This window comes from Arachis duranensis, chromosome 8, assembly GCF_000817695.3.
Source record: "Arachis duranensis cultivar V14167 chromosome 8, aradu.V14167.gnm2.J7QH, whole genome shotgun sequence".
In the NCBI taxonomy this organism is placed as follows: domain Eukaryota; kingdom Viridiplantae; phylum Streptophyta; class Magnoliopsida; order Fabales; family Fabaceae; genus Arachis; species Arachis duranensis.
In genome coordinates this window covers 42,877,930-42,900,092 of record NC_029779.3, presented here as the reverse complement: position 1 = coordinate 42,900,092, position 22,163 = coordinate 42,877,930, and the positions used below count along the sequence as shown (strand labels likewise).

At 32.5% G+C, this 22,163-nt stretch overlaps 2 protein-coding genes across 3 annotated transcripts in view; one reads left to right on the top strand and one right to left on the bottom strand.

Annotated features, from left to right (window-relative positions):
* Positions 1-1,871: 1,871 nt before the first annotated feature.
* Positions 1,872-10,488, top strand: LOC107462893 (uncharacterized). Its single transcript, XM_016081569.3, has 13 exons — positions 1,872-2,249; positions 2,961-3,070; positions 3,587-3,656; positions 5,081-5,228; positions 5,328-5,465; positions 6,271-6,410; positions 8,174-8,221; positions 8,994-9,104; positions 9,186-9,367; positions 9,478-9,599; positions 9,993-10,069; positions 10,151-10,258; positions 10,414-10,488. The coding sequence occupies exons 1-13, from the start codon at positions 1,995-1,997 to the stop codon at positions 10,486-10,488; spliced, it is 1,584 nt and encodes a 527-aa protein (XP_015937055.1). The 5' UTR covers positions 1,872-1,994.
* A 4,345-nt stretch (positions 10,489-14,833) lies between these two features.
* LOC107462935 (uncharacterized) overlaps positions 14,834-22,163 on the bottom strand; it is a 7,868-nt gene continuing 538 nt past the window's right edge. The window contains exons 2-19 of one of the 2 annotated variants that reach the window (XM_016081621.3): positions 21,935-22,086; positions 21,793-21,853; positions 21,476-21,512; positions 20,936-21,066; positions 20,703-20,798; positions 20,491-20,599; positions 20,146-20,279; positions 19,294-19,433; positions 18,464-18,514; positions 18,297-18,379; positions 18,148-18,202; positions 17,964-18,069; positions 17,091-17,598; positions 16,798-17,005; positions 16,638-16,708; positions 15,983-16,151; positions 15,763-15,895; positions 14,834-15,683 (exon numbers count right to left, since the gene is read on the bottom strand). In XM_016081621.3, the coding sequence (XP_015937107.1) occupies positions 15,004-15,683; positions 15,763-15,895; positions 15,983-16,151; positions 16,638-16,708; positions 16,798-17,005; positions 17,091-17,598; positions 17,964-18,069; positions 18,148-18,202; positions 18,297-18,379; positions 18,464-18,514; positions 19,294-19,433; positions 20,146-20,279; positions 20,491-20,599; positions 20,703-20,798; positions 20,936-21,066; positions 21,476-21,512; positions 21,793-21,853; positions 21,935-22,033 (2,871 nt within the window). In that variant the 5' untranslated portion in view covers positions 22,034-22,086 and the 3' untranslated portion in view covers positions 14,834-15,003. The remainder of the gene's footprint in view (positions 15,684-15,762; positions 15,896-15,982; positions 16,152-16,637; positions 16,709-16,797; positions 17,006-17,090; positions 17,599-17,963; positions 18,070-18,147; positions 18,203-18,296; positions 18,380-18,463; positions 18,515-19,293; positions 19,434-20,145; positions 20,280-20,490; positions 20,600-20,702; positions 20,799-20,935; positions 21,067-21,475; positions 21,513-21,792; positions 21,854-21,934; positions 22,087-22,163) is intronic. The other variant, XM_052252989.1, reaches the window with a different exon arrangement.

Genomic DNA, 22,163 nt, shown 5'->3' with positions numbered 1-22,163 from the left:
AAAAAGAAGAAAAAATGCAGTATTAGAAAAAATATTTTTCTTACAAAAATGTTATTTGTACACTAAAATCAGTCACCAATGTATTTGTGTATAAATACATGTGTGTTTTAATTTATTTTCAATGTATATTTGTATTCCAGTATGTATTTTATACTGGTAGCTGACTTTGGTGGCTGGTTTTAGTGTAGACGTAGCATAACTCATTTTTGTATTTGCAGCAAATTTGGATGTAAAACGAAAATATTTGGGTGTAATACGAAGATATTTAGGTGTAAAATGAATATATTTGGGTGTATTTTTATTCTGATAAGTTCTGCATAGTTCAGAACTCTTCTTCTTCATCCTCCTCATCTTCTGCTGCTTCTTTTTTTCATCATCATCACCATAGTCTTCTTCTTTTTTTCTTATTCATCTTTTTCTTTTTTTACCTTCTCAAGTTTCTTTTTGTTTTACTCTCTTAACAAGAATAAAAAAATCAAATAAAGAAGAAGAAAAAACACATAATGGTACAAAATTACTTGGAAGAGGATGAACTTACATTCATTTAACTAAAAGAAAAAAAGAAATAAGGAAAAGAAGAAGAAGAAAAAAATACAGTATTAGTGGAAATATTTTTCTGTAAAAAAATATTATTTGTACACTAAAATCAGCCACTAAAATCAACCACTAAAATTAGCCACCAATGTATTTATGTATAAATACATGTGTACTTTAATTTATTTTTAATATATATTTGTATTCCAGTATACTTTGGTGGCTGATTTTAGTGTACACGTAGTATAACTCATTTCTGTATTTGTAGCAAATTTGGGTGTAAAACGAAGATATTTGAGTGTATTTTTATTCTGATAAGTTCTGCATAATTCAAAACTCTTCATCTTCCTCTTCCTCCTCTTCTGCTGTTTCTTCTTCTTCATCTTCTTATTTTATATTCTCATAATTTTTTTGAGATGAAAAAATCAAACAAAGAAAAAAAAATATATATTGTTACAAAATCAAAAGAAAAAGAGGAGACACACGACGATGAAGATGAAACACGCGAAAAAAAAAGAGAAAAAACACAAAAAAGGGAAAAGAAGAAGGAAAAAGAGGAAGAGGAGAAAAAACGCGGAAAACAATGACAGTTCTGATTTTCATCGAGGAAGAAGAAGAGTCGTTCATAATAGTGAAGGAGCGCTTTGGAAATGTGATACGCATGTTAACACGATTTTGTGGATGAGCGTAGTTTTTGTTGGATTTGGCTCAACTTGTAAGATTTATAAGTTAAAAAACTTATATGTATAACATAACTGTTAGATAAATATAAATGATATATCTTTCAACAAAAAAAAAAATTACATTTTATCGCGTAACAATTACATAAGTGTCTCTCCCCTATTGAAATGGTTAAGTGATTAAGTGTATACACACATTTTGATGTAAAGATTATTTTTATTAGATTTTAAATTAATTTATATTTATTTATAAACTAAAAAGATTTGCGTGTATAATAGACTTATTATTATTATTATTATTATTATTATTATTATTATTTGAGAGTCATTTTGATAAAAACATTTAAAATATTTTTTTAATATTTTTTAATAATTAAAGTTTAATACATAATCAATTAAATCGTATTATTTTTGTCAAAATTAGGTCAGATAAATTAATTTGATCAAAAAATGATAAATCAAATTTTAAATCGATCTAAATTAATATTACTTTTTATAAAAAATGACTATAATACTTTTATTATAAAAAATAATTAAAATACTCTCATTATATATATTAATTTTAAAAATTCTAAAAGGCAAATAATATTTGACAATTATTTTAGCATTTAATTATTATTATTATTATTATTATTATTCCTCGCTTTCTCCCACGATCACCGGCTAGTACGGTTTCCATTTATTTATCTTCTTCTCTTTCTCTCTCTCATTCCAAAACGGTCAACCACGCCGGAGAATCGAGCTCGGCCACCGCTCTCCGATGAAGGATTCATAGGAACGATGGCGGAGCAGAGCAGCGCCGCCATGAACGACCGCGAACCAGAGCTCAAACAGAACGAACACCAAAACAGCAACAGCAACAACAAAATCGAAACCAACAACGCCGACGGCGGCAACAAGAAGAAGAGCAGCTCAGATCCAGACTTGTTCTGCTGCTTGTTGCAACCCGCAACCGCCGAAGGCGATCCCGAATACATCGGCATCCGCCGCCTCCTCCTTCACCGGAAGGCCAAGGCCGGACTTCTCAGCCGCAGAGTACGTTCCATTTTGAAAATTTGCGCTTCATCGATTCATAGTTTCAAATTTATCGCACACATCTGAAAATTCACATCGTTACAGTGTTCGCTGCTTCTAAATTCTCTATGCGATTTCTTTGTTAATCTCATTCTATTCTGTTTTTCCATTTGGTTTCTTTGGAACTTCATGTTTGCTCAGATCAATCGTGCTAGATTTGAATTTTGGTTTAAAATCATATATATATGATTTTTCCTCTTGGAGTTGGTGCTGTTACTTTTGAAGTTTTGGAATGATTTTGCAGTTCGGTCATTGATTCGCGTGTTGTTACAGTGCTCTTAGCTATGTTATCTTCGTAAAAGTTTTCTGTTTGTTCCTTGTATGACAGTAAGCAATAGATTTGAGAGAAAATTGTAAAGCAAGGTAGAAGTACCGTGAAAAGTATGATAGAATCTGGTCATGTGTGGAAACTACCTTTTCGATGACTAAAGATAGAGGAAAAAGAAAACAACCTATTGGTGGAAAAAAAAAAAGAAAAAAAAGAGAGGAATAAAAAATGATTTACATATGATTCACAATAGGATGAATGCCACCTAATCGATTACAATTTGGTTGCTTTTCCACGAATTTTCTACTCAGTTTTGTTTGTAGGCTGTCTTTTATGCTCTTCTCAATTGTGTTGTTTTGGATGAAGTTCAGCACATTTTTGACGTTGGAATATTTGTGTTAAAGGATTGGAGATGCAATGGAAAAACTTATGTGGCATACAGGAATTATATATCTAGGCCCAAGAACTGGGAAAGTTCACGTGTCCCAAGTCTGCAGAGTACTCCAGGAAACAGGTTTTGGAATTTTTTACTTGAAGTTATGAGCATAGATGTTTGATGTTGAACTCCATGATTTTCAACTCATCAAAAGGGTGACAAAATTTGAAGACCTAAAGATAGGCATGGTTGTAAATGGAGTTTCAGTTCAAATGATCCGGATATATAGTTAGATACATTAATATCTCAGACATTATTCATATGTATTAAAATATCTCAGACTTTTTGGCTGAAAGAACCGGGAGCTCTTTTAATCTGGTGTATTTTTCTTCACCAATCCTTTTCTATTATTTTCTAGGTTAAAAATGATATCACATCTTATAATAAAATGTTGTTATAAGACCTTTCTCTTTCCCAATTCAATTGCCATCCTTCTGTTTTGATATTCATATGTACTTCTTTGTGGTTAATTCTTTACTTTTAGTCAAATATGACCAAATATTTTGCCAATGCAGCTTTCTCATATATTGTGCTAGCTTAAATTTGTTTCGGTACAATTCTGACATCAGGATAATTTACTGGTTGATGCATCAGTGGTCGATGGATGTCATCTCCAAATCCCTTCTCCCGCTGGTCTGAGGCAGACAGCTGGACTTCTAGTCGGGTATGTTTAGTTCCCTATAGATGTTGTGATAAACTTGCATTGAGTGTGCTGTCATTGAGGAAAGATTGTAGTTGCGAAGCACCCCTGAGGATGTAGGATACCTAGGCTTATTTTGTTATTTGTTCTTTTAGAAAGGGAATGTCAAAAGAAATCCTTAAGCAATTGAATTAGGTATATTAGGAAAAATTACTAGATAAGTTCTTGGTCTGGACCGTAAGGCTCTGTTTACTGAAACTTCTCAGGATGCATGCTTGTTTATCTAACTATCCTAGACTTCACAATAATTGGAGCTTCTCAAAGGTCTTATATTCTTTTCCTTTTATATATTCTTTTTAAATATCTTTTTTTAAAGGGAAAAAAAAAGAATCTAATATTTAGTTTGCTGTATCTTTAAGCAGCTTTTTTGTTTGGAAGAATCCTTTCCGTTTAATTCTTAAAAGGCTAAAGTATATAGCTTCAAACTTTCAAAAAGTTCAACCAAACATGCTAGCGAAAGGATGAAAAGTAAATATTAAAATCACACAAATGATTTTATATCTAATATGTGCTAGTTTGGATTGGCTTTTTTGAGTGAAAAAAAACTTTTCTTAAAAAATAAAGTACTTTTATTCAATTTAAAACCTATTTGGATACGTCTTTTAAAAAAAGTACTTTTATTTAAAAAAGCAAATTATTTGCTTTTTCTAAAAGCTAAGAATACTTTGCTTTTAAAAAAAGCAGAAGCAAAAGACGTTTTTCATACTTGAAAACTCTTTTTAAAAAGCCTATCCAAATGTAAAATAATTTTGTCTGTTAAAAAAGATCTTTTTTAAAAAGATGAAAAAAATAAGTACTTTTTTCAAATGCCAATCCAAACTGACCCTCCTCTCATGCAAGAGTCCTCTGGATTTGAAGGATAGATAATATTTTGATCTATCCTATCTTGCATAGGAATATAACTTTTCATTAGAAGAATGAGGTTACAGAGATCCAATTGTGCCCCACTGAATTGGCGGGAGTGATATCATATTGTGAACCATCTTTTCCACAAATTCTAATAATTAAGTGAAAGCACATGAATAGATTTTGTATGTAACATTAGCAAGTTCAATGCTTCTCTAGCCGAAATTACAATGGGCAAAAGTTGAAGTATCTCCCAACCGTCTTTTCTAGATTTTGGAAAACCTTACCGGACCTTGTGTTTCAGGTTTCAAATTATTAAAGGAAACTATGGTAATGCAATAGGATAGCGACATGTATATTAGATAGTTACAGTTAATGAATGTAAAAGAAACGTGTTTTTGCTTGAAACATGCAGTGTTCAGTTTTTTAAATTGGAGGAGGTTCGTTAAATTTTTCTATAAAACTTCAAATGGTGGTTTAATTTTCTTGATCTTTAACCTTTTGACATGTCATGACAAAATCATGTGTTTGTTTAATTCTAGGATGTGCAAACTCCAAATCCAGCATCCAATAATAGAGCAAGTTTTGGTTCAAGTGTAAGTGATTCTGATCGTCCACGGCATCGGGGGGTTGAGCCTGGCTATTCTTTTATTGGCATGCATTGCATCTTTGATCAGTGCAAAGCCGCTGGTAATATCTGGAGCTCTTGGTTTTCTTTCCATTATGCCACTGATTTATATCTAGTCCACTTGGTTTGGGAGGAATAATGCCTAAATCCTTTATGTGTAGTTACTGTGATAAAGTTTGGACACATGAGTTCTGATCTACTAGCTTATGGAGCATCAGATGGAACCTTGACTGTTTGCAGTGTTTCTGAGACACCTACGGTCATCAAACAGTTAAATGGGCACTCTAAAGATGTTACAGGTTGGATAGACTGGTATTTTTTTTTTAGTCTTTTATTTCATCTTGTATCACATGTATTATTATAAGTTCACTAAGGCAATATCATCAATGTATTATTTTTAATGTGGATTATGCTTGAAAAAATTGTGTTTTGCATACTTCGTATTGTAGAGGAAAGTTGTGACATTTCAGGAAAAATAGCTTTGCTACTGGTTAACCGATTTTCAACATGTGATTCAGCCAAAGTTTTATTACTTAGACGACAAGATCTAATATGCTATTATTGATTGCCTTGCCTTTTTTCTCTCCCTTTGTTTTCTATATTATAGAGAAGTTTTCATCCTCTTTAAGATCTGTAACTAAATTTATTTTCTATCAACTATGATTTTACAAAGAAAGAATTTTGACAAATATAAACCTGTCATTAATCATCAACTAGTTCACCTATAGACTATGATAGGCTATCCTACAATTTTAGGCCAAGTTCATACCTTAATGGTTACTTTGCTTTTATAATAGAGTTTGCTGCAATTTATATATATATTAAGGATAAAAAAATACTATGTGCACACCAAAAATCAGCCACCAAATTAGTCACCATATAGTTGTGTATAAATACATGTGTTGTTTAACTCATTTTCAATGTATAGTTTGTATTTCAACATGTATTTTATATGGGTGGCTGATTTTGTAATTGATTTTTGATGTACATGTAGCGTGATTATTAGAAGGTCAATGCCAAATAATTGTTATTTTTCACTGTTATGTTTACCTTAGTTTGTTCCTTTACAATCAATGCTTTCTCTTTTTGATGGTTTATTTACAGATTTTGATTTTACATCAAACAACCAGTATGTTGCATCATCTTCATTGGATAAAACTGTGAGAGTATGGGAGATAGGAAAAGGCATTTGCATACGGGTGATATATGGAGTTTCTTCGCAATTGTGCATCCGTTTTCACCCTGTGAGTACAAGATATTGCATATATATGAGTGTATCTTAACCTTGTTTCCGAGTTGATAGCTTGATAGCATTGTTATCTTTGATATTGATAGCTGGATAGCAAAATACTTATCCTAGATTTTAAAATCTTCGATATTCCTTAAGTTTTTCTTAGATTTTATAATTAGGTAAAAAACTAAGGGTGTGTTTGCGAGTTGCAAGAGAAAGGAAAGGGGGAAGTGATTAATATTTTTAAGCCCTTTTTTGTTTCACAAATATAAAATATGTAATGAATAGGGATTTGGAGGGCTTATTATATATGTTTACAATTTTATCCGTTATTAAATATTAGAAATAATAAAAGTAAATAGTAATAAATTCTAAAATAATAATATATTAAGGATAAAAAGTTAAATTAAATTTAATACCTCCAAAACCCTCGACCTCCAAAAACAAAACCCATGAACGAGATTTAACCTTCCAAAGCCTTTTCCTCCTCTCCAAAACCAAATTCATGATCACACCCACCCCAAGGGTCCACAGATATTATTCTATTTTATTTCTATCTTACTTTTAGATCGATTTTTTTTTTATCTTTTTAAGTTTCAGTTTGTTTAGCTGTTCCATTGAACATTGAATGAAAATCAATGTACTTTTCATTGTAAACGAAATATTATCTAACACCAAAGAAATCCTAAAATTCTATGCCAAGTATCTATGACTTTGTATGTGTTGTATTCAAGGTTCTGAAAACCGGACCGGACCGGCCGGTCGAACTGGTTCAACCGGGAACCGGCGATGCAAGGGGTCCGGTCCTCCCCCCATAACTGCTCAAAAGAAAATCGGTAGAAAACCGTCGAACCGGTCGAGACCTAAAATTTTATACAACTAAAATTTTATAACCCCCCAAGTTACTAGCATGGATGTTGAATCCTAAAATAATACAACTTGTATTAGATCCTCAGTCTCTTCTGTCTTTCTTCTCCTCGTACCCTATACTAATGAAAGAGGTGATAAAATTGACTTGTAGACTAAAGACTAGATATTTCATGGGTGGTTTTGAATCCCTCACAGTTTGAGGAAGTCAAGCCCTTAAGCTTTGATTTACTTATGTCTGTGTGTTTCTTTTTTTCTTTTTCTTTTGATTTTCCCTTTTCCTGGTATTTGCATAGATTGACTTTCTTAAAATTTTTATTTTGAAGAGAATGATAAGGCAATAGCCAGTTTGTTTCATTGAGTTTGGTAAAGAATTGGGACTACCTCCTAATATATGTTGGGTTATTTGTAAGTTTCTTTTTCTTGTTTTGTCGAAAAGTAGTTGCTGTTGGGGGTTGGTGGCGTGAGTAGGATTCATTTATTTTTTCTTAAACTTTGTCCTCCATCACATCCATCGACCACAATGATATTTCCCTATGATCAATAGTGTCTACACTGTCTTTGACCATCACCAAAGCTTCTCAACCTGGTTTGATAAAGTCTAAACCGGTTCACAACCAATTCCATGAGTTTTAATCTGATTCTGAACCTGTTCAAATGTTTTTCAACTAGTCTGGTTAAAAATCTAAATCATGTTAAATCAGATTGTTTCTTACAGTAACTCAAACCATGGTCGCTCCTAGTGAATTTCAAAATATTTCAAGTGGTTAATCTTTCCAACGATATGTTCTCTGCAACTTTCTGTATTTAATATGCTTGCATAATTTTGATTTTTATATGGGTAATAAATTTATTCTTTCCATATATCTTTGGTTGTGATGGAAGTCTGTTTCTCTCTATATGGTGCAGGTAAATAACAATTTCCTATCAGTTGGCAATTCACACAGGGAAATCAATGTAAATATGCTGCCTGTTTCTCTTTTTACTCTTTCAAAACAAAAAGGAAGCATCATATATGGCAGATCCTTTTCTGAAATGTCATGAATTGCATCATGTTCTTTCTTCACATAGTATAGTGAAGAATTTATAGTTTGGATCCAAGGTTATTCGTGGAAAGATTTGGAGAGACTGGGGTGGAATGGGGAGTAATGGCATAAGATAGAAAGGGAACAGAAATGAGTTACCCGATTTGTGTTTGGATAATTTGAGTAAAGCAATTGGAAGGGTAATGTGGCTTACAAATTGTCATATTGTTAAATTTCAGTATAGCCTATGTAAATGTTTTTGGTATAATCCTCATATTATGAGGGAGAACCCATTCATAGTGTAAATGACTCTCAGCAGATCCCAATCACTCCAAAACTCCCAAATACAACTATGCTTTGTTCTATCAACAATGTCAATACCCTGCCATATAAGTCCCAGATAAGTAGAATTATTCCCTTTGTCACTTCCCCATGTAAGTGAGAAGAAATAATCTTTTCTTTTTTTTTCTTTTTTGTGGAATTGGAAAAGAAGCAAGGAGAGTCATTTATTCTCATGAACATGTAAATTCATGATACGGTCAATATTCTTGCCATTAGCTACTCGTGACTTGTGGATACTCTATTACCTTGAATAATTTCTCCTCTAAAATTCTGTGCTACTATATATTTTCACTTACCACATGTTAACTGTCATCGTAACATTGTTTCAATTCACTTTTCTTTAACTTTATATTTTGTACTAGGTGTTCAATTTTAGCACTGGAAGGATAATTAATTCATCAGTATTTGACAGTGAAGTTACCGCCATGGACATTAATCATACAGGAAACCTCATATTTTGTGGGGATGCACAGGTGTGCCTCTAATATACATGCATATGTATATCCTTCTTCAGTTTTATCTGATTTTCTTTACTTACTGGATTGTGTATGCAGGGATGTATATACTCAGTAAATATGAACTCCCACACAGGTGTGTTATCCCGCGCTCATCGTTACCGAAGTAGCAGCAGACACAAATCTCCTGTAACAACAGTGCAGTATCGGAGTTTTTCTTTACTGGCTGGAGGACCCGTATTGTTGACCTGTACTCAGGACGGAAACCTGTCTTTCTTCAGGTTTATAAAGAACTGCCGTTAATCCTCAGTGCATTTCCTTGTTTTTTAGTGAAACTCTTATTCTTTATTTATTTATTTTTCTTTGGATCACTGAAGTTGTTATGTTGTAGTGTGGCTTTGGAGACACAAGGTTATTTAACTATACGATGCTCACTCAAGTTAGCCCCACGTACACACAAAATTCAAGCTTCTTTCTGCCCCCTTCTTTCCTTAGAAAAAGGGGAGTTCATAGGTATATCATTGTCACTTCTTTCTCTTTTTCTCCACTACCTCTTTGCATAGTTTAAATTTAAATTATGTTGCTCTTGTAAATTTGACCCAAAATCTGGCTTTGTTGGCACTTGCACCCATATCTCAATAATTAAGCTTTGTTGACACTGCTATACAATATATAATGCTCTATTGAGACTTGATAGGCCTTAGAGACCAATTTTCTGCAAACACGTTAGGGCCTAGTTGGTTTTTCTTTTTCACTTTTGATATTTTCTTTTAACAAAATTTTGAAAACGAAAGATACTAAAATGAAAACAAAAACCAAAAGGCCATAAGTTTTCCCGAGTGTCTTGTATTACATAGCAATATTTAAGTTACTATCTTTTTAATATTATCCTGTTGTCATGTGAAGTTGCTGGAAGTGAAGACTCAAATGTCTACTTCTATGATTTAACTCGGCCAAAGCATACTTGTGTAAACAAGCTGCAGGTTAGTTTTCTATTTTAGTGGACTCTTCAACGTGATGAAAAATCAAGAAGCTCAATATAACTTGGAATTTATATTATATAGGGTCATCGGTTTCCTGTCCTCGGAATTGCTTGGAACCACGGAGAAAACTTTTTGGCTACATCTGATTTTTATGGCATAGTAATTGTTTGGAAGAGAGCAAAGCTTTGCGTCTTCTTTTTTTTTTTTTTAATCCTTGGTATCTCGTGTTATTTACTCATTATTATTATTTTTTAAATTTTTGTATCGATGAAATTAACCAACTGATAGTGCGTAGCTTATCAAGAAAAAGCATATCCCGAAAGTGTATTCCTTCTTTTTTTTAGGAAGATAATGTATTAGTGAAACAAGATTTGGGATTTTGTATTGTAAACATTGCATCGACGTTGTGCCCCATGTAATTTAGACAATTTAAAGAATAAGATATTTGGAGCTAGAGATAAAGATGCAAATGTGAGTTATGATGAATTAATGTGATTAATACTATATACGAAAGTGGTGGTTAAGTAATTTGTAATGATATCAATTCGTTTGGTAAATTCTGAGTAGCTTCTCTTGATATCATCTTATTATTAACAAAAATACTATTTGTATATCAAAATCAATCACTAAAATCAACTAACAATGTATTTGTATATAAATACATATGTGGTTTAATTTATTTTAAACGTGTATTTATATTTCAACATGTATTTTATATTAGTAGCTAATTTTAATGTACATCTATAGATAAAATGGAATGAATTTTTGTTAAATGTTTTTTGTTTTCAAGCTGGATTAAAATTTAAAACTTTTATCTGGAGGGAAAATGTTACTCATTTTTTTAATTTCGTCCTTTATTTAGTCTTTTAATCTAATAATATTATTTAATTAATTTCATAATAGAGTTACTTTTTATTTTTTAGGTAAACACTTTATTAAATAGATTTAATTTAAATCTCATTAATTAAAAATCTCTCTAATTCTTTTTTTAAAGTAAATGCAGTTAATTTTTTTATCTTTCATTTTCTCTCTCTTTCTCTCTCTCAATGTACACGTGCTTCATTCCTGAAAAGAAAAGGAAATAATCAAAATATTAAGAACTCAATAAGTGGTGGCCATAAATTAATATATTCAAATTGATAAAATAAAAAGCTTAACAATATCTATTGAATGCGTTTGTTTCGGGGTTTTTTTAAATAAATAATTTAAATATTTTATTTACAGGTAATCAGTTCAGCTACACATTTAATTATTTTTGATAATTAAATCTAACTAAATTGATTTAACCTTAACAAAAACTACTTTCATTACACTAACGTGTACACACACGTTTTAATAACGTAACATATATCCTTCTTCGTCTTCGTTTTCGCGTTTTTTCTTCTTCTTTGCGTTCTTCTTTCTTCTTTTTCGCGTTCCTTTTTCTTCTTCGCGTGTTTTTTCTCGATCGTCATTTTTTTACTGCTGCGTTTTTTCTTTTCCTCCTTTTAATTGAGGTTCATTTGGATCCAAAAATAAATTCGACGTGTTTTTGTTGATGATGGAGTCTTTTTGATGACTTGTTCAAAATTGAAATAATTTCGCTTCATTTGTGAATTAATTGAGGTTCACTTGATACTGCTGATAAATATTGACCAAATTTTTTATTCCTTAGTAATTTCGGTTCATTTCTTAGTTTAATTAAAGTTTATTTAGATCTAGAAATAAATTGTATGTATTTTTGTTGATAATTGAGTCTTTTTGACTGCTTGTTCAAAATTGAACTAATTTCGGTTCATTTATATTTTATATGTTAATTGAGGTTCACCTGATGCTGCTAACAAGTATTGATCAAATTTTTTATTTCTTAAATAATTTCGGTTCATTTATTAGTTTATTTGAGATTCATTTGGATTTAGAAATAAATTCGATGTGTTTTTGTTGATACTTGAGTCTTTTGTACTGCTTGTTCAAAATTGAATTAATTAAATGGAATGGAGTGAAATCTAATGCAATTGAATAAAGTAATAATAAATAATTTCATTCTTCTTTATTAAAAAATTTGGTCAATACTTATCAATATCATCAAGTGAACCTCAATTAGTACACAAATGAACTGAAATTAGTTTAGATTTGAACAAACAGTCAAAAAGACTCAATCATTAATAAAAACACATCGAGATCATTTCTGAATCCAAATAAACCTCAATTAAACTAAGAAATGAACCGAAATTACTTAGAGAATAAAAAATTTAATCAATACTTATCAGTAGTATCAAGTGAATCTTAATTAACACACAAATGAATTGAAATAAACTAAAAAATAAACTGAAATTATTTAATGATAGCATCAGAAAAAATCAAAACCAATAAAAATGTTTGCAAAATATTTGGTGTTATGGGTGATGCCGATAACGAAAGAAAAATATAACGAAAAAAGAAAAGAAGAAGAAGACACAATATTGGAGAAGTGTGCGCAAATTTAAAAGAAAAAAAAAGAAAAGAGAAAAATTTGTCGTTTATGTTAAAAGTGGGAAGTTGTTTATGTTTAAAAATCAATTACGTAGCGTGTAGATATAAAAAAAAAGGAAAGTATAAGGAGCCAATGGCTTAAGCGTACAATGCGTACAATGAAGGTTTAGGAAGTATTAGAGATATAATCATTAGTATTACATTGTCCTATCAAGTTATGCTTTTGGGATGAGTGATTTCATGATATGATATTAGAGTTCTGAATCCAAAAGGTTAGGGGTTTGATCCTTGGTGAACCCCAAAATTAACTTAAGTTTTTGGGATGAGTGGTTTTATAACATGAGATGTTTATTTATCTTAGTATCCGGATGGTTATTCTAGATAGTATCGGTGATGTTCATTTTATTCATGGATCAAAGATTTAGCCTATTGTACACATAGGCCATTGACTCTCTAGCACTACTAAAAAAAATTATAACAATTTGATTAGACTTTATTAATAAAATCACCTGGATGCATTATTGTTTTACATGATTTTAGCCATTACTTCATAACTAAAACATATAATGATCCTTATGATTATATGTTTCGATGTAATATGTTAAACTTAAAACTACATAGTTTTATTAGTTATAATCTTAAGCTAGGCTTAGATTTATAGGGTTTTGTTATACCAGTTTCTCTTTCGTAAAAGAATTTCCTTTGATATTTGATTACTAAACAACGAAATTTCGCTGCTTAAAGAGAAGAAATGATCAAGTAGATTTTAAAATTGAGAAGTCCCTCCCCCATTAATTCATGAGCCCCCTAATCTAAATACATTAAAGTTCCACTTTCAAGTGATTGAATCAATTAAATTTAATAAAGTCTTTTTGTATTTATGCGCTTCTTTTACATGCTTTTTTTTTTAATTTATACAGGTATATTCTTCTTCACCTTTAATATTATGTCTTTTTTTTCCTTCTTTTTCATTATTTTTTAAATTTGTTACCGTCGTCACCAATACCACCACCATCACCTCCTCCTCTTCTTTTTTTTTCTTTTTAGAATTTTTTCTCTTTTTTTCATTCTTCTCCTCCATCATCATTGTTATTGTCATTGTCGTCTTCTTATAATACGTATCATCATTGTCGTTATTATCAAATTTTTGTCATATTGATAATATTGTCTAATCCAAAATTGATTTGGATGTGTTTTTGTTCAAAATTGACTTGATCTGCGCTTGTTTTGAAACGAGTTTGTTTGTGTATCGTCATCATTAAGTAATTTCGGTTCATTCAGAATTTAATTTTCGATTCTTTTTTTTATGTAATTTTGATTCATTTCTGAATAAATTAAGGTGCATTCGGTCTCGTTGTTATGTATAATTCAAAATTTTTCCTCCTTATCTTCTATTGCTTCTTCTTTTTCCTTTTTATCTTCTTATTTCGTTTTGTTATAATTCTTTATAATGCTGCAAAATCACCGAGGAAAGGAGGAGGAGAAGAAAAAAAATGTAGCAACAGCAACAACAACAAAAGAATGACGATGGGGAGAAAACTCGCGAAGAAGAAAGAACGCGAAAAAGGAGGAGGAGGAAGAACGCGAAGAAGAAGAAGACGACCACGATGACAACGTAAAACTCCACGTGAACGTAAATGACTTGGTTGGAAGAATGGCGTGTGTGCGTATAATGACGCTCTTTAAATGAGAGTGGTTTTTGTTGGTGCTGAGTCTACTTAGTTGAACTTAGATGGCAATAATGCTTAAAAACTAAATTCTGTGTGTTTTTTAAGATAGTGTTTGTTTCTAGAAATTAGAACTTAAATTAGGAGATTAGATCAACTTAATATTATATTTGATAATCTCTCAAAACATAAATTTTAGTTCTTTTCGTATCTCCAAAAAAGAATTAAAATTTCTAGAGATAAAAATAAAAATTTTAACTGTTTTTTTTAAATTAAAAATATTTTAATAAATATTCTTATTTTATCTTTATATTTATTTTAAATCAAACAAAATACTACAATATAACTCAATCTTATACACTTTACACTAAATATAATACAAAAACTTAATTTAATATTAATCTCTCCATTTCTATCTTCTAATTTCTGTCTTTTAGTCTCTCTTCTAAATACAGCCTAAATATCCAAATCCAGTTCAGCGTCACGTTCGCACTGCGATTGCTGAATAGAGGTATAATTGCATGCCTACTCCCTAATATATCAACACACTAGCAACCATCCGTACTACACATCAAATCCCTTATCACCATCCTAAACATTTTGTTCACTCTTAAAATCTTTGCTTAACCCCAAATACAAACTATGATGGCAATAAACAGTACGCAGCAAAATTTATATCAGATGATAATAAAACAATCGCAAGGGGACGTATAAAGTTACATCATCACATCTCTACCAGGTAGTGAAAAAAAAAATTAGGAAAAAAGGGAAAACAAAAATACTTTTTGCAAGTAAAATTTCTTAGCATGGTGATATTTATACATCAAACCACTTTCTAAGCTGTTTGGATGGTTTTTTGTCACCGTCATTCCCTTCGGAACGTTTGTGTGAGAACTTCGATCTATATTGTTCTATAAGCATGTCAAGCTTGTCTACCGCGTCTTTTCCAACTGATTGTTTATTCTTTTTTGGACGTTTCTTAGAAACCTTTTGGTCTCCTTGTTCGTTTTGCATCTTCCTTTTTCTTGATCCAACATCTACCTTGTTTCCTGATGTTGCTTTCTTGGTGTCAATGGAAGGGTTTTGACCTTCAAGTTGTGCACGACCACGGCTCCGGCCATCTTGGTTTTTCTTTGGTTTCATGGCCAAGGCATCCAAATTCTCTTTCTCTGGTAATTCTTCAGCCTTTCTACTTTTTTTGCCTTTCTGTTTCTTGAATTTGTGTCCTTCTGGGGTGTTTCCATTTGCCACTGTAACACCTGATTCACCATTTCTATCCAAATCATTCATTGGTTTGCCACTCTCCCGAGTTTTCCGTTTCCTGTCCTTCACATGTGTGTCAACTTCGTTTTTGCTGGATACACCATTTTCACTAGCTTCGATGTCATCACGAGAGGCTTGCTTTTGGAATTGTAGCCTTGTCTTCCGGAGTTTCAGTGTTTGAACATTATCAAGAGCGAACTCCACAATTGGCCGGTGTTCAGGACCAAAAGTTTCTGTAATCAATGAAACATCAGTTTAAAGAGAAGCGAGAGTAATGTTCCCCATATCTAACAATGAAATGAAGGATGTTACCAGGATTATTGTTTAGAACTCTCAGAGCCACAAGGGCATGTTGATGCTCTGAAAACTCAACAAACGCAACTCCACGTGAAAAATGTTCATGGACAACCTTTCCTCCTTTCTTAGCATCTTTCAAGAACTTTATCTGCACAGTAAGTGTTCATAAAAATTGAATTCATAAAATTGTGTAGAACCTATTTGATGACTCCAAATCAAAACATATTTAACCAACCTGCCGAATCACAGGTTTTTGCTTGGTAGCTCTAGAGATGACTGCATCAATGCAAACTTTCTTTAGTTCTTTTTCAGACATTGACTTCGGTACATTGTAGATGATAAGTCTTGTTCTTGAAACATGAAAATTTGGTGACTGAAGCTTTGTCTTCTTTTTCTTTTCTAACCTAAAAAATTTCAACAAATAATGTTAGATCACAAAAACCAAGAGAAATTATACTTGGAGAATATATACCACTGGCAAATATGGAAGATGAAAGGACCCAAAATACGGAAATCAAGATAGTATATAAGATATGTTGTTATTTAATTTTCAAGAGACTGGATTTCTCTTGCCCACTTGTTTTGATGTCAAATAGATGAGCAAATATGACAAGGGAAACAGTTTTATAAAAAGTTCAGATGAGAGCAAACGCTGCAAGGACCAACCAGGGATTGTTCCATTATCAGGTGAACATGAAAGAAAACCACTCTTGAACAAAGTAACATGAACATATTAAATAGGACATAAGTACCACATGCAATAGCCATAACCTTATTGCAAATGTGAGATAAAAGACAAGCTCAATCACAGCACACAAAAATTAGAACCAAATCATAGATGTTAGTTAAAATTACAATGGCACTTGCACTTGAAACCAAAAACTACTCACTGTTGGCGTTTTAACATATCACTGGCCGAAACCCCTTCAGCTGCTGGAGTTCCCTCCAGGATGAGTCCTTCCTATCATATAATGTAGATTGTAGCAGCAAAAAATGTTAGTACAATTGCACATCAGTTGCTATAGTGCTGGTACACAGGAGAGCACAAACCTTTGCCAGGTAAAGATTGCGATGATCATTAACCTCATTCTTTGCCTTCTCGAGTTCCTTGCTATGGGCTGATTTCTTATCCAGAGCCTTCAAAACTTTCAATGGTCTACCTTTCAGCAGAATACCTGAAGCAGCATTTGATGCTTTAATTGCATCATTAGCTGCTTCTGTGGTTTTAAACTTAAGAAAACCAGTTCCTCTTGGACGTCTGCACAGCAAAAACGGGATGATAAATAATGTTTGGAGTGATATAGAGATGCAAAAAAATAAATAAATAAAGAACCAGAGCATACTTGGTGACTTGGTGTAAAACTGGAACAAAGTATTCTACTTCCCCAAATCCAGAGAACCGTTCCTTCACTTCCTCATTATCACAATCAAAAGGAAGATTATTTATGAAAACTGTTCGCTGCAAATCAACATCTTCTGTTTGCTTAGGATTTGATAAATTGCTTATGTTGGAAATTTCAGGATTAGAAACACCTGAAACTTTTTCGGACTCATTATTTCCTTTATTATCTACATCTTCGTCTGACTCTGATTCTGGCTCTTCATTTTCTTTGGGCAACATAGAATCATTCTGCGCTGATGCTCTTTTTGTGGAGGATGCAATCAAGTTGTTAAGAACCTTTCTAGTCATGTCTACTTCCATATCAAAATCAACTTCAGGAGGAACACCTTCCTTCTCCATGGGACTAGGGTTTTCTTCATCACTATCATCGTCATCACTAGAGTTATCATCACCAATGTGCTCAACATCGTCATCAGTGGCACTACTATCTCCATCTTTTGTCTCTTGTTCTAAATAAGTATAAAAAGAAGTTTCTTACTCAAGCTATGAATTATCTCATTTGTATTCAACTATATGAAGAATGTTTTTCAAAGTGAATCACAAATTTACATCACATACTAATCTTAGGAAGTAAACACAGGAAACAATTAACCGCAAATATAATTTCTGATCTTATAAACGATATTACTTTCCTTCACAATAATATCCAATTATAATCTACCTCCAGGAAATAAGCAAGTTGGGATAAAGAACACACCTTTCCACAGCATTATTTTATTTGACCTACTCACATCAAATACACATACACATACACATACACATACACACAATAATTGCTGGTGGGAGTATCACTTCAACCAATTATAAAGCTTACCTTTTTCAGTGGCATTTGAATCACTACTAAATATCTTTTTTGGAACAGCCCAATCAACAGCTATGAGCCGTTTTGCAAATTTGGATCCATTAAACTTTTGAATGGCCTGAATCAAAAGCAAAAGCTTCAGGTTATTTTAGAACACAAACGGTACTCAATGTAAAACTTTAGCAACAGATCATACATTTTCTGCATCTTGCTTGCAGGTGAATTTCACAAATCCAAAACCCTTGGATAGCCTAAAATAGGAAAGGGAAAGAAAACCAGCTTGAAAAGACATTATATATTTATGCAATATTAAAAACAGTTTAAGTCTGGCAAGTAAGAATATACCCTGTATCTGACTTGTGTGGAATAAATACGTCCCACACATACCCTGCAGAGGAAAACACATCCCTTATTTCCTTTTCACCAGCCTGTATCATGTTTAATCAACTAGTCAAAAGTCAATATTGCCAGATAATAATGATTTTCATGTCTTCTAATTATAAGCACCAAACCTTGAAAGGAAGGTTTCTGATGATAAGCTTCCATTTCTGAGTCTTGGAACCCTGGCCCACATACAGAAGATAAGAATTAAGAAACCAGTAGTTATAGGGAATCCTACAGAGAAGTTAACTACATCTACATGGTCAACTGAAGATCATTACAAGAGAGCATGAAACAAAGCATCAATCTTCTGTCACTTAACAGATTATTTGATGATTCTGACAAGAAACACTATATATTCTAGAAAACCAATACAACTGGTCACTAAGCCCAGCAGAAAGCTCTCTTCATGTATATAGTCTTTCAGCCCAAATGTTGGGCATGGTAGACAAAACCAACTCTAATTTCAACAGATTGTCGCATAGCAGACACATGATATTGGATAAAATGAGAGAATGAAATACATCAGAGTAATTGTTCTACAAAAGTACAAATATAAACTGGATAAAGAACAAAAACCAAACTAAAAGAACTAAAACCTATCAAGGCTTTGAGGCATCACATATCACAAAGTCCCAGTATGTAATTATAATATGAACATAATGAATATGTTGTGAACAGAGCACAAAGAAACTTATAGTTGATGGTTTATTTCATAACAGAAATTTGAGGAGAATAGTATTTTCATCTTCAGAAGTCAGAAGATGAATAAGTGAATAACACATTCAATATGATACCGTGGAATCTAATTTTTATGACATTGGAAAAGGCTACATTTTATGAAAGCAAAACAATAAAGCCTGTCTAGCGGATAATAATCATTTTGACACATATAAAGCAGATACTTATCTGTAATAAAATGATATTATACTTTGTGGGTTATATGACACAAGCACTTTACCTCTCCACCCAGTTGCCGTGCCCAAACAGTTCCCCCTTTGATCTCCTTTTTATGTAATGCCATAACAGCAGCTCGAGCTGACTTTACACTTGTAAAGAGAACAGCTGAAGCATCCAAAGCACAGCCATCTTGCAGGAGACCTGGAAAAATTGTGTAATGACCACTAACATCCCAAGCAACAAACAATAACTTCAAATAATTGATAAAACATATTTAGATCCTAGCTGAAAAACCAACTGTTTGGGAATGGACAAACAAGCTTCGATGTCCTTGTAAGTACTTGTTAAAATCCATGATAAACCAGGTAAATAATAGAGTAAGATAGTGACTCGACAAATGAGAGGAAGGATATATAACATTTATGTGATGTGTCTTAGCTCTTAAATGAGGGGAATACTAGCATCTATTTATAACAATAGTAAAACCCTACCACTACTAATGGTATAACGATAAATTTTAATGCTAATCCTAAGAAGTCATATTTGATACTCTTTGATTCGGTATGATCCTACCTGATTTCTAACAGTACTCAAATTAAATGTTTGCCTAGTGCAAAGGAGCTTAATAGTAGAATAATAAGATTTAAACTCCCTTAGAACTTAGAATGGTATAGACAGGAGCAAATCTTGCACATTAATCTGTTTCACACCTTAATAATGTGACTAATTTACATCAAATAGAAAAAAAATGGTAAGTCCTGACTCAAAAATAACATGAACACAGCCCCGTAAAGTATCAATGTTACATTTTCTAATATAACTGTGGTTTACCACAGTTTAAATAAACCAAGTGCAGAGAAAACTCATCTGCACTATACATCCTATGGGCTAAAAAGCTCAAATGTGCAGTTACCTTGCAGTTCAATATCTTTCCTTGGAAGGGGGTACTTAATAGAACACACAGTGCCAATCTCTTTGGCTTGACGGTGAACATCTTCAGCCATATCGGAATTTATGAGACTACCAAATATAACAGTTCTGGCGACCCTGCCAAACACAATACAAGGACCAACGTTTTAGGAATATACATCCACAAATAAAAAAAGAAACAACCATAAGTCCGGATCAGATTATCTCATACCAACTAAATTGCAATTCTCAACCATGTAACATTCAGTTTGTAGGGATTATCATTCACCTCCAAACTGGAGTGCATAATTAGCTTATGCACAATACATAAAAGTAGAAGAGTAAGTACCTCTGCTTTTCTGAGCCACCTCCATCATCTGCTATATCACTACAAAGAGTTGCTTTTCTCATTTCCATGGGCCTCTTTGAGCTTCTTTGTTTATTTGAAACTTGTACCTCTAAAAGACAATAAAAATAATACTAAATAAACAAGTAAATAAAATTGTAAGCAACTAAGAAAAACAATTCCATGTGTAGTAAAACCATAAACATATTCTCCACCTTCTGCCTTTGAAATTGAAACAGCTTTTTCTTCTCCAGAATCTTTGCTGTCTTTATCATCATTTTTTGACTTTGGGTCATCTTCTGTCTTACCAACTATTGGGTGACAGAATAGAGAGAGAAAATAAGGCAGAGAAATAAAAATATGATTACATTGTGTGCTCATATTTCAAAATGCATATCATTCAAAAACTATCACAGAACAGTGGACCAGAATTAAAGTGTGGATCAACCTTGAATTGGTTTCGATTGTCGTTCTTCACGGGGAGGACGTGGCATTGCATGCTTCACTGCAATTTTCCGGCCGCCAACAGATGAACCATTCTTCAGTTCAATAGCACGGTTAGCATCTTCCTCGACAGCACTGCAGATGGCAACATTTAGTACTAAACTAGATAAACCTTTGGTACTAGACTAGAGAAAACTAAAAAACAAATTCAATTTCTAATATGTATGACACACCGGAAAAAGGAGGAGTCTGCCTATGTACATAAAAACAGTGTCAACTGATAAGTTATAGTTATTGATTAATTTACCAATTAAAAGTTAATAACAGTATAACACCATGGTTATACAGCACAGGCACCATATATCTGTGTCTCAAAAAATACTGCGATGAGATATTATGGAATCCTTATTTTCCAAATGCAAAAACTTTTAGTTGTATCTGTCTATTTGAGCTAAGGCTCTTCTTATCAGATTTCACACTTAACGAGCAGATGACGGTGACAATTAAGACAAGCATTAAATAGTTAAAAGGCTAAAACACTTACAATTGAACATAACCAAAGCCACGATGTTGGGTTGACCCTGTGGATAATTGATCAAAAATAGCATCACAAGTCAGTGTTTTGTTAAATTAGAACAAGTGTACAACTCAGCTTGGGTCACATGCAGCAGAATTTCTTATTCTTGCTTGCTAATTCCATCCATTGAAACAGGTATTAAGCAGAAACTGATATATTTTATCCACCCAATTTTATAAACACAAAATTAAGTAAACTTTCCCACAAAAGTATAGAAACAGCCAGTTCTAAATCCTAATGTTATACACAGGTAAACAATAGAAGGTAGATGCACTGCTCCTTACCCTTCTGAGTGACCATGAAGCAACGCCTGACAGGTCCAATCTCACTGAATGTCTCCTCAAGCTGATATTTAAGAAAAATTTAGCAAAGTCACAAAGATATTTGTATTCCACAAGTGGAATACATATGAACAAGACTAAATACCTGGGAGTTGGAAAAAGAGTATGGCAGGTTGGATACAAAAAGAGTCGAGGAACAATGTTCTTTGCCACTATGTTCCTTCAGTTTACTTTTCTTCCCCATCTCAGCAAACCTTGAACGAAGAAAATACAATCTCAACACAAAACTCTTCTATCTGAAAGCAGTAACCGATGCATTGGGGATTCATCAATAAACAGCTTGGCGACTTAGAAATTCAAAAAAAAAAAAAAAA